General features: G+C 42.8%; 1 protein-coding gene across 1 annotated transcript; it reads right to left on the bottom strand.

The window, feature by feature from the left end:
* Positions 1-267: 267 nt before the first annotated feature.
* On the bottom strand, positions 268-9,197 carry scn3b (sodium channel, voltage-gated, type III, beta; the record flags this gene model as incomplete). Its single annotated transcript, XM_083773369.1, has 4 exons — positions 9,110-9,197; positions 4,652-4,830; positions 2,840-3,068; positions 268-410 (listed from the first exon to the last, which is right to left on the bottom strand). The coding sequence occupies exons 1-4, from the start codon at positions 9,156-9,158 to the stop codon at positions 268-270; spliced, it is 600 nt and encodes a 199-aa protein (XP_083629495.1). The 5' UTR covers positions 9,159-9,197.
* Between the last annotated feature and the right edge of the window lie 3,412 nt (positions 9,198-12,609).

Below are 12,609 nucleotides of genomic sequence, written 5' to 3'. Positions count from 1 at the left end.
GAGCTGAAGTACTGCGAAGGGAGGCAGCTCAGACTCAATAATATCACCCTCTCCATCAGGTGGTGCATTCTTTTTATAAACAGCAACCGCCCTCACCCTCGACACATGTTTGCCAGTGTGTCAGTGTGTGTGTGTGTGTGTGTGTGTGTGTGTGTGTGTGTGTGTGTGTGTGTGTGTGTGTGTGTGTGTGTGTGTGTGTGTGTGTGTGTGTGTGTGTATGTGTGTGCATGTGCGTGCATGTTTATGTGTGTGTGCTTGCGTGTGCACTCACGCCGTGTCCTGTGTCTGCTCATCCGACTTGGAGATCTTGCGATAGCAGTAGACCATCTCTAGCAGCAGCCAGAGAGTCAGGAAAACCAGCAACACGTACATCATAATCTCTGAGTAAACCGCCGTGGTGTTGTTACTGGCTGTGGAAAAGACACACACACGCACACGCACGCACAGACACACACACACACACACAGAACACACGGACACAGTTTAATAGAGCAGTAGAGGCCCCCGCATGCAGAACTTGAAAGTGTGTGTGTGGTAATTAAGCTAACCGTCGCAGGCATTTGGACAGAAAGTCTGTCAATGTAAGATTGCTTCTGTTGGCCAGAAATATAATGTCAGCCACAATCAAGGAGGTAACGTTTCAACAATATTCACTTAGACCGTAGAACTGCAAGCTAAGCAGTCATTCACCACCATGATGATGAAGCATAAGGCATTGGCATATCCCGTTTAGAGTTGAGAAATGACAGTTGAGCCGTGTTGCTCACAGCCCAGTACTACAGCCTGACCGACTGCAGGGACAGAGGGATTTGGAGAGGAACGGTTCAAAGCCCCCTGCTACTATAGCCTGGCTAATAAGCCAGACCGAATCAGCCGTTGGCAAAAAAAAAAATTGCCTGCCGGCTCAGTGCGGTTTGAGTGGCGTACATACAGTAGTGGTTCTCAAACTTTTCAGCCACCCCCCCCCCCCCCCCACCACACACACCTTCCACACGCACGCACGTAGAGTCTATAGCAATGATTATTATTGGAATACACTTTAGCGCTATTTAAAGTAGTAGTTCACCCAAAACATGACTTATTTTCTATTTCTATGACACAAAGGCGACTCTTTTGTGTATCCTGCCGGAAACACAGCAGGTCATCAAATGATTGGCTTAGGAATGCGTGCAAAACAAAACAAAATCTCCGTGAATTCAAGGCTTCATGGGTTGTGTAATTGATAGAAAACGAGTCAGTTTTGGGGTGAATTATTTATTTTTCTTCATTTATTTTAACAAAACTTACACCCCGTATTAATGTTACCAGGCATACAGTATGTATGGTTGCTATAACTTCATCCATTCCATCACTACAGACAAGGACATCGTTACACTGGCCAAATTCTGTTTGAAATTTGACATGAATAATGGAATGTGATGCAAAGAACAACTTATGGTATAAAATAATAAACTGCTGCGTACTTTGAAAGGTAATAATGGCCACTTTGCAATTATTTCCTTTTAGGTCAAAACAAAGCCTATCTCTATATGCCGCTGACAGTGAACAGGGCCTACTGTATGTTCACTGTCAGAGGCAGATATACTGAGTAGCATATGGAGACACTGCAAAGTTATAAGACATGGTGGGGTGAAATGCTAGTTCCAAATATACGTTTATGTTTGACTGCATATTCGATCAAGGTGATCAAGGAAAAAGAAGACATGCAAGCCAGGCATTCAGAAAGCAGTATACATTACCCCTTATAAAAGATAGCAAAGTAGCTGGTTTGAATTGACCACTTCACTGACAATAGGAGAGCTCTTGATAAAAGACAGACAAAATACAACACACAACACAACACAATTATTTCTTCAACACAAGAGTCGTAACAAAGGGGACATTTGGGGAGAGAGGGACTAAGAAAAACGAATATATGTTATGCTAAAACTAGCTATAGTGTCACAATTAATTTGAATAATGATGTATAATGATATAACTCACACACCAAGCTGTGGTTAAAGCCCAAACCACACCAAAGGGGTCAGGTTGGGACAAAACCGTTTTTAAGGTAGATCACACCAATGCAACTCATTGCAACTCAATGAGTTGCATTGGTGTGGCTTACTTTACCTTAAAAACAGTTTTGTCCCAACCCGACCCTTTGGTGTGGTTTGGGCTATGTCTTTATTTAAACAAACTTTGATCCATGGAGGAGATCAGTTGCTCTGGATCTTCATCGGGTCAAATGATATGACGAAGATCCACCATGATTCTAAATGTTGTCTGGTTAGTTTGACCACTTACATCGTATTCTCTAATTCAGCTATTTAGAAATAGCCAATCTACATGCATGTCGCAATGCAACATGTTGCGAGTTGTCAGCATCAACAAGGAGGACAACAACATACCACAATACAGACACATTTGTAGCACTGCAATCAGCATAATGTATTTAGCTGTGTGTCACTGTTTCAATCAACATGAAAATAAGATACTTTTTTTTACAGGTAGGCTTATAGTGGAAGAAGCAGTCTGTAATATCAAGGTTCTCTGTGTAGAAGAAACTATTAGCCATAGTAACTACCATACTTTGTTTATGTTTTCATTAATTGCCTTAAAGTTCAATAATTTTGGTCCTAATACTTTTGAACTTTTACCAAGACCCGATTACGTCTAAATCCCTGCCACGTGGAAGTACAGGATGTGATTATCACAGCTACTGTATAGTGAAGGATGCGGTACTGTATAGACAGAGCTTAGTGTTGCCAAGCAGGTGGGGAGACGGCAGCGGGCTGCAGAAAGAGCGTGCAGGGATAATGGTGGTGAGTGACACGGAGTGACAGGCTACTGCCCTTACCAATCTCAATCACCCTCAGATCGATCGTTCGGGTCTTGTTGATGGACGGAGAGAAGAAGTCAAACTCAAACTGCCGAAACACCTGGCACTGATAAACGCCGCTGTCGTCCCAGGTGACGTTCAGGATGTGGACAGAGAGATCCTGGAGGTCCACGCTCCCGGCCCACAGCAGGCGGCCCTCCCACGGACCCTTCACCTCTCTGGGGAGTCCATTCACATACTGGAGGATCTGTGGGGTCAGCGGAGGACTTTGCTTTATATCGTTGCTGTCGGGAGGAAACCACTTAACTCAGGTATTTTCCTTAAATCACTGCTATTAAATCACTGCTATTGAACACCAATGACAAGTTGCAAAAAGCGCTTTGTATAAAAACTCCATTGGACCCTTAAACTGTTTGCTAAAGCAGCTAACTCCACCAGCTCTCTCCATCTCATGCAAGTAATTGACAACATATAAAGTCACAACACCAAATTTGATGAGGCAGTATGGCTTTGTTTTAAAAATATATGGTTTTCTTCATTTGATGACGAAAACGTATTTATATTTCCTGACAGCATTTCTTTCCGACAGCATTTATGCGGGAGGGACAGAACATATTCATGAAAACGACATACAGTAGAGATGAGAAAGCAGATTTTCTCAAACACACAGTGTAACAATGAAAAGTTGTTACATTGTTAAATTGTTACCTGCCATGTAACATACAGACAGACAAACAATAAGCCATAAAGATACAACAGCGCACAAACTCTGCCTCTTGTGTTAAAACAGACCTAAAATAACATATAATCAAGGTACAGATACTGTATAAGCACACGTACATGGAAGGTATTCTTTAGTAGAAATAGGGGGTAGTTCAAATCTTTCAGGGTAAGAGAAGTAACGCACATCCTCCATTGGTGCTGAGCCAAAACTGTAGACACAGTAAACAATCAAAAGAAAGCAGGAGTTCGCAACTCACTTTAAGATGCTCCAAACCTTATTTAACGACAGGCAGGCCGAGGTCGAAACGTCGTATTTTCTGCCTGCCTGTAATAATAAAGTTTGGAGCATCGTAAAGTGAGTTGGGAGCCCCTGCTTACTTTTTGTAGTTCAAATCTACCAAATCCACTCCAATCAATCAATCTGATTGGTTGATTGGAGTGGTATACTGTACTATTACTATTAGCTATATGAAGTCATTTCAGTTTTATATCACAAAAACAATGGGCTACAAACTGTAGGTCACAAGGCGAAATCCACAACAATGAGGTGATATTCCACCTCCATGGAGGATACAACAAACAAGCCCTATTTAATACTTTGTCGTACAAATGCATTGCACAACTCTAGCTGATCTACATGCTCACTACACACCATGGTTTGACATATTTATTCTTCCTATTTCTACTATGTTATGCCCAAAATAGGGACGCTAGGTTGAAAGCGAACTTGAAAAACGTGTCTGCATGGCATGAGAAAGAAAGAACACATGAATATAGAGATTTGCGGGATATTTGGACAGAATCTGGAGGAGTAATATAAAAGTCGGCCTCCTGGTGGCGCTATAACAGGCCGTTCTCCAGGGAGTGTGTGTGTAAAATTTGGCACCGACCGGGTTAATGGTGCCGGAGATTAGCATGGTAACAGATGGATGCATACATACACGCACGCACACACGCACGCACGCACGCACGCACGCACGCACGCACGCACGCACGCACGCACGCACACACGCACACAGACTCACACACGGACAGATTGAAAAACATACTCTCTCCCCATGTGCCTTCGGCCTGGTGGAGACAATAAATAAATACAGTTCTACCCACCGGTGTTCTGGTGGTGGTGTTCTCATGTACTCTGGGCAGAAAGAACCAGTCCACGCGTGTCTTTGAAACCACCTCTTCTCTCTTCATACAGAAGATGCATGTCAGCTTCATGGGCTTCCCCACCACCGCCTCTGTGTTCGAGAGCACCTCCACACACACTGGCCGGCTCACATCAACCGCTGACACACAAACACAATGGCGAGGTCACGCGCGCGCGCACACGCACACGCACACACACACACACACACACACACACACACACACACACACACACACACACACACACACACACACACACACACACACACACACACACACACAATGAATAGGAGACAAACATATTAGTAACTATTTAGCAAAGAAATTAAATCTGTGTGTCTGTGAACATGTGGATAGTGCAGTTATTTAATTAAGGGAAAATGTATGCTTATGGATATAAATAAGTAAACAGTGATTATCTGGCAAATACATAGACATATTTGAACACATCATATAGACAATCCCGTACTTTGACATGAACACAGAGAATACACACATCGATATTGATAGACCATGTGTAGCAATATTGAATGGAAAAGTAATTAAACCTCTTTTTTCCTCTTAAAATTGCTAAATACAACGCACAAGTATTGATACAATCGATTATTTCCATTGCAAAACATTTCGACATGGATTATTTGCATTGCAAAACGATACAATACTTGTTGTTTACATTTCGATATACTTTGATTCTTGAAATTAAAATATATTTTTTTCGATGCAGTTACTATATTGTTCTATCCCTAGCCATTAGCATTGGTGCTGCTCCCCAGGGTTGCGTTCTGTCTTCTCTCCTGTACTCCTTGTAAACTAATGACTGTATTTCTCATTCTGATTCTGATCTTCACATTTATGGATGACAGCACTGTAACAGGTCTCATCCTGTAATGAGGAAACAGCTTACAGAGCAGATGTCTCCTCACTAGTTGAGTTGTGTGTTTATCTCCAAAACCAAAGAGATAGTAGTGGTCAGTGGACTAGTGGTCTTCCACAAAAACAAAATTGAGCTCAGGCCCTTAAGCCAATCATCATGGCCGGTCAAGATAATTACTTCTAAATAATTCCAAATTCCTGGGAAGCATCACCAATCCTTCTTGTCTTAAATGGAGGAAGTCCATCAGCGATTGCTTATTTCTGTGACAACTCAATAAAGTTTAAGTGTCAAAAGACAAGGGTGTGTGACTTCTACAGAGCTCTGGTAAGAGAGTGCAGTCTTCTAACATTCTGTTTAATTTAATTCAATCATTCAATCGACGGGGGCAAATATGTCACAGCTTAACAACCGAATGGAACCAAAGCAGTAGCCTATATATTTTAAGTTCTTATATAGTGGTATGATGGTATCACTACCACAAGGCATTAAAAAGAAAATGCCATGTGATTTTATTGAAACATATTTTATGCAATTTTTAAACATTAAAGTTTATATTATCATTAAAATCTAGTGTTTTGCAAAATTATTCTGGGGGCCATGTTGCAATGCCAATCCGGCCCACAGGTTGGGAATCACTGCTCTATCACAAGTGTGGCTTGGATGCTGCTCAGCTGATGATAGGAAGGTGCTAAATAGGGTAGTAAAATGATTGGTCAGGATCTGTGGTATTTATAACAGCCTCGTTCACAACCAGGGACCCCTCTCACCAAGCTGTGTGCTCTTTCTGTCCCACATCCTTCAAGAAAAGGGTTACAAAAGTATTAAGAAGTAGTGGTTTCTGAAACAGCACATGCCCCGAGGCAGCGAGGGCCCTCAACAAAACTCCTCATCATCCGGTCAGAACATTATGCTCAGCTCGTCTCCCCCAGTGGGGCTTATTTTCTAAGGCGCCATGCAGTCTCTTGTGTATATCACCATTCACCACCACACATCTGACGCTGCTACGCCAACCATCACAGCTCACTTCACGAGTCACAACACCTCTGAGGTCACGTTATAGCACTAAGGAAATCTCTTTACAGTTATTGCACAACTCAGAGTCAGTCATGTGTTAAGAAGAAGGAAAAGTGTGAAGCTCCATATAAAAGCCTTAAAACATAAAGATTAAATCTATAAAAAACTACACCATATATTGTACAGTCACACATTAGCACTCATTGCTCCTTTGTTTACAAACGGCACATAGATAGTAGCCTAATTTGTTATCCATAGCTTGTTTGCCTGGCCTCATTAGACCCTTTTGGCTGTATTTTGCGTGTCTTAAGTACCAGGTCTTATTACCTATAACTTGAGTAAACTAAAGACCTGGAGGCGTGATCAATGCCATTTGGCTATTCTGAGTGGCCAAAGAGCATTGATCACACCTCCAGGTCTTTAGTTTACTCAAGTTAGGTAATAAGACCTGGTACTTAAAATACAAAATACAGCCCTTTCTTTCTTTCTTTCTTTCTTTCTTTCTTTCTTTCTTTCATGTAAGAGCCAAATGTTTTAGTGAAACCGTTCAGTTTCCTTGTTGAGGTATACATTCACACAAATTTAAAACCATTTTTCCTGCTAAAAAAAGAAGAAAAAAACAGTCCAACTTTCAAATTGCATTTATATAAATGTGGTTTTGCAGTTGAGTGCTTTTTCCCCCACGGAGTCAGTTGACTTAAATCTGAGGTCACAACCAACCAGTGGGCATAATCTACTGCTAATGCTTCTAGACAGAGGCCATCATCTGCAGCTGGGCAGATGATGGCCTCTGTCTGGAAACATTAGCCTGCAAAGGGGGGAACAAAACAAAAACAAAACAACAATAAGGGGAAGATTGGATGATAGAATTGTTGAAACAGTGGAGAGAGCAGGGAAGTGGTGTGGGAGCTTGCCTCGGCAGGCAGGGTGGAGTATGTCAAGGGATTGATAAACGAGTGGCATCATGTGCATATTGACAGTGGATCTCAATATCCACATGATCACACTTGTTTATCCACACATGATCCCACTTGTCATGTGATGTCTGATGTCAGTCAGCTCTATACCAAAGTGGTGATCCAACCTTTTAACCTCAGGCCCTACAAAGCCATGGTGCAGTAACTACTATGCAAATAATCTAACTGACAAAGTCTTTAAACTTTAAAGTGTTTCAGCTGGCCAGCCAAACGCGTTATTATCGATGCGGTCTAAGAAGTGATATTGCCCAAATTGTATATCGATTCATGATTTCAATGTGTATCGCCCCAAAACCACGAAAGGCAGCTGATTTGAGACGAATAAATGATGCGTCTAAAAATGTAGTTTCTGCACTTTCTGGCTTCATGTAGGGCTGACACAAGATTATCTCTGTAAACACACAGACACACAGTCCAGCCGACCCTCTTCTATAGACGGCTATACTAGCCATATGTTTATAGATTATCTCTATAAACACAGACACACAGACCCTCTTCTATAGACGGCTACTAGCCATATGTTTATAGATTATCTCTATAAACACAGACACACAGACCCTCTTCTATAGACGGCTACTAGCCATATGTTTATAGATTATCTCTATAAACACAGACACACAGACCCTCTTCTATAGACGGCTACTAGCCATATGTTTATAGATTATCTCTATGAACACAGACACACAGACCCTCTTCTATAGACGGCTACTAGCCATATGTTGCTAACAGACACATTTCTGGCTTGCAGATCAGTTGTTTACAACAAGTCACACAGCTAATCCTATCGCTCTGGTCCATAGCTCTAATGCTTGCACATTAGAGCTATGGACCATAGCTATACAGTCATCCTATATAGTCATCAGAGCATATGACATCATTGCTGTATAGGCCAAAGACAGGAGGACGACACAGCGCAAGTTAGTGCACAGAGCACACGGTCACATGGGCAATGCATGCAGACAATAATTAATAATGTAAGGACACAAACGATCTGTGGTCGTGTGTGTGTTGTAATGGATGCTAGGTATAGGCCCCACAACTGCACTTTGAAACGGATCTAAAAACCCACAAACAGACCAGTGCTGAGTCCTGTGTCCTACTTATGTAAGTCATCATAGCCTCATGGGCAGATACTGCCAGCATCAATTACATCCCATCGCTTTCAGTGAGCGAACAGCCAGATGGAAAGAGACAGAGACAGAGAGAGAGACAGAGAGGGGGGGGGGGGGGGGGGGGGGGGTGTTAGATAGAGGCCTATTATTCCAGTTCGTGTGAGTGCCATGAACTCATTAATTCGGTTTGTGCACACAATAATATGAACCCACAATTGGGTTCATATTATTATATAATATATTATATTTATAAGTAGACTATTTAAACCTTTTATTACCCCTGTTTTGTCATAGAGAAATACTTTGAATAAACATAATCCAATCAACAGTTGTTGTTGTTGCTTTTGACCACCAAGTACAATGAACGCAAACATAAATTAATTATTGTTCATAGCTACAATAAACGTTGTTTTCAATTAAAGTTGGGACAATTTCTACTTACCAACAGAAAGCAAAACAAACAGTGTGTGCAGCGTGAATGGAGTTGTCATCTTATAAACAGCTGGTCCCTTAAACTTCTCGCCTTGAAGAAGTCCTTCTCTGTACTTGATCGTCGAGGCCCTGAAGATAATCTTCCCGAGGAGATTCTTTCAGCACCAAGGACAGCACCACCCCTCCTCATGGGATCAGGACGCCGATCATATCCCCACAGAAGCTAGAATTATTTCAGCACAAACAAACCCACACAAATCCACAGTCACGTATTACCGTAAATATAGGACGATGATTATGTTCAAACCAAAGCAGCCAAATACATATGTGTCCATCTATACGATACCAATCAATCAACATGCATGGTTTGGAATTGGACGCGTTAATCAAGGATCGCTTTACTTACGTCAAAACTTCTGATAAAACGAAGTGGGCCTATACATTATTCCAATCGGAGGGTAAAAAATAAAACATTCACATACTGAGAAAACAGCCGCCCAAGTGGGCTTGTAACAAGCTGCGGTGTCGCAAGCATTCGCATAATCCAGATACATATATACCCGACTCCCCGAGATGGATTCAATTTAAAATAAAAATAAGAAATCAGAGAAACCTGTGGATCTCCATGATGGTTTCTTGTTGCGAGGTCTGGAGTCGCGCTGCTCTGCAGAAGAAACGACACGGCAATCGCGCGGTGAAAGTTTACGTGTCAATGTCAAAGCATTTGATGATTGTTGAGCGGCTGTTCCAGAGGCTAAGCATCAAATAGGCAGGAGTAATCACGTTTTCCATCCGCAGCCCGCTGTCTTTGTTTGCACACAGCAGCCAGCCAGCCACTTAGTGCGCGCAGAACGCATGCGTGTGTCACTCCCCCGTACAGGAATAGGCTATACAGTATAGACAGTAGCCTATAAAGCTGTCAGTGGTTCTTCTCAAACTGCATTTTCATGTCAGTGATGTGACCTCCATCTGAAACGATTTTGTGCCTGGGATATAGAGATCTGGATAAAAATGTTTAACCCATATCATTTTCAACATTTAAAAAAAATCACACCCGTGTGAACTGAGTGTTGCAACTCCCCTCTCCCCCTGCCACTCTCTCTCGATCGCTCTCTACTCTCTCTCTCTCTCTCTCTCTCTCTGTAATTAGCAGGCAACAGCGAGTGCAACACTATCTCTCTCTGATGATATTCACACGGCTGCCATCTTGCCAGCAAGGTGATACCTATAGGTAACACTTCCCATAGACAACCCATTCATCCAAACAGAAAAGTCCTTTCTAATTATACATCAAAATCACCAACATTGCAGCTGTAGGGAAAGCTTGAATGATCCTCTTTCAATCTGTAAAGTGTTTGTTTCATAACAATCCACCGTAGACATTTTATGAGCTACTTCCTGTCAATACATTGTGCTGGAGTTTGGAAGTGCTTGACTATCACTCAATGGCCCATGAGTAGCCTATACCACCTGTTTTGAATGCACATAATGCAGGAGGCAGCAGGAGGATGCTTGATAACGCGCGCTTCCATACTCTGATACTTAGAAATAATCATCTGCAAGGAATTTCTTGACAGGAAGTAGCTCATAAAATGTCTACGGTGGATTTTCATTAAACAAAAACTGTACAGATTGAAAGAGGATAATTCAAGCTTTCCCTACAGCTGCAATGTTGGTGATTTTGATGTTGTTTAATAAAATTAGAGAGGACTTTTCTGTTTGGATGAATGGGCTCTCTATGGGAAGTGTCACCTAGGTATTACGTTGCTGGCAAGATGGCAGCCATGTGAATATAGCTAATAGTCCTGGACATTGCTGTTCCTTGGAGTGGTTGCACCACTCAAAATATGTTAGCTCTAATAGCTCGTATAGAACGATTCAGAAAGGGGTCTCATGGTCGCAGGCAACGTATTTCCTGTAGGCGGAGACGACATATCTGCGGTTTCCCCACACCTCCTTCTACTACAGTGAATGGAAAAGTGACTGATGTTAGTCTGCCTCAAACGTTACTCTTTCACCTGCTTTTTACTAACACTAACATTACAAAGATGCCCAGAACATCGGGATGAACCTGTGTTGTTTATGACTGCTCCAACAGTAGTGACAACATAAAATTTAAATAAACGGAATGTCAAAATATCTACCGTGGTGGCTGAGACCAGAGCCATATAGTAATGGTTGAGACAAAGCAGTGAAAGGTCCTGAAAGATACATAACGTCAGTCTTACCCAATACCCAATCTTTCTGTTTTAGGAACACAAGGCTGCTGTACTTTATACCTCCTCATACTAAGTATTAAAGTCTAGCATGGAACTAGCATGGCTGCATGGAGGACGCTAATCTGCTAAACGGAGCCTAGCGCTGATTTGTTATTGATCTCCTAATATAGTACTTCGCCTCATAACACCTCATCTGCGCCTCAATTCGTAGATAAACGCCGCTAAAGATCACGGCCATTACGGGACTCTATGGAGCTTCACTTGGAGAGTTTCATCGTTCCTGTCACCCAGGCATGCAGATGCGTGTACGTGACCTCGCTTCTCGCCCTCAGGGAGTCTTACTGGTATTATAGAGTTGCGTCACCTCCGTTCACTTCGTCCGGTCAGTTCAATGTGACAAAGCCCTGAACCGGAAGTTTACGGAATGCACTGGAGTCTATGAGCGTTTGTCACTATTTCACTGGAGTCTATGAGCGTTTGTCACTATTTCACTGGAGTCTATGAGCGTTTGTCACTATTTCAAGTTACATGAGCTGTTTTCTGCCCTGTCACTGATTCAACTCTCTAATAGAAGGCTCTAGGGGGCACGGTTTCACAGTTGGTAGTGCTGTCACCTCACAGCTAGAGGGGACGCTGTGGGTGCTGGCGGCGTGTTTCCTCCTCCGCGTCATCAGTGCCCATACCCGAGGCAGGGTTGGCGAAATGGTCTTTCTGTGTGGAGTTTGCATGTTCTCCCTGTGCCCCCTAGGGTAGGTACCCTCACAAAAAACATGCAGTAATCCTGGTCTCTAAACTACCTCCCCCTTTCCCCTCCTTGATGGAGGGGAAAGGAACTGGTCGGAATATTGTGTTCCTACTTCCTTCCACACGCTATGTCCAACCGTCAGGTGAAATGAAGCAGCTTGGACTCCTCACACATAGAAGGAAGCATGTGGTCAGTCCGCTGCCCCCCAGTTTGGCAGAGGAAGTGTAGCGCCCAGGATTACATTTAGTACAGCGGCTAACAGCCATATTGTGAGAGAACCTTTCACTTGGTGATACAAGCGTGAAATTTGGCATGAACATGCCTCTGGGATCTGGGTCACCTCTTTAACTTTTTTAACCGAGCCAGTGAAAGATCCAATATGGCGGTCATTTTTCAAGATGGCCGCCAAATAAAAAAGGCCTTTTGTGGCGGTTCTGGACAACCATGGGTGCGGCCGACTCGAGACCGGGCACTGCACTCCCTGTGGGTGTGTGGAACGTGTGTGTCGAATTTGAAGTCGGTGGGGCGAACGGTTCTCGGGTTACG

The sequence above is a fragment of the Protomyctophum parallelum genome (genome assembly GCF_964188405.1).
Source record: "Protomyctophum parallelum genome assembly, chromosome: 9".
NCBI classification, from domain to species: domain Eukaryota; kingdom Metazoa; phylum Chordata; class Actinopteri; order Myctophiformes; family Myctophidae; genus Protomyctophum; species Protomyctophum parallelum.
The sequence above is the reverse complement of the archived record's forward strand: the minus strand, read 5'-3'. Positions and strand labels throughout refer to the sequence as shown.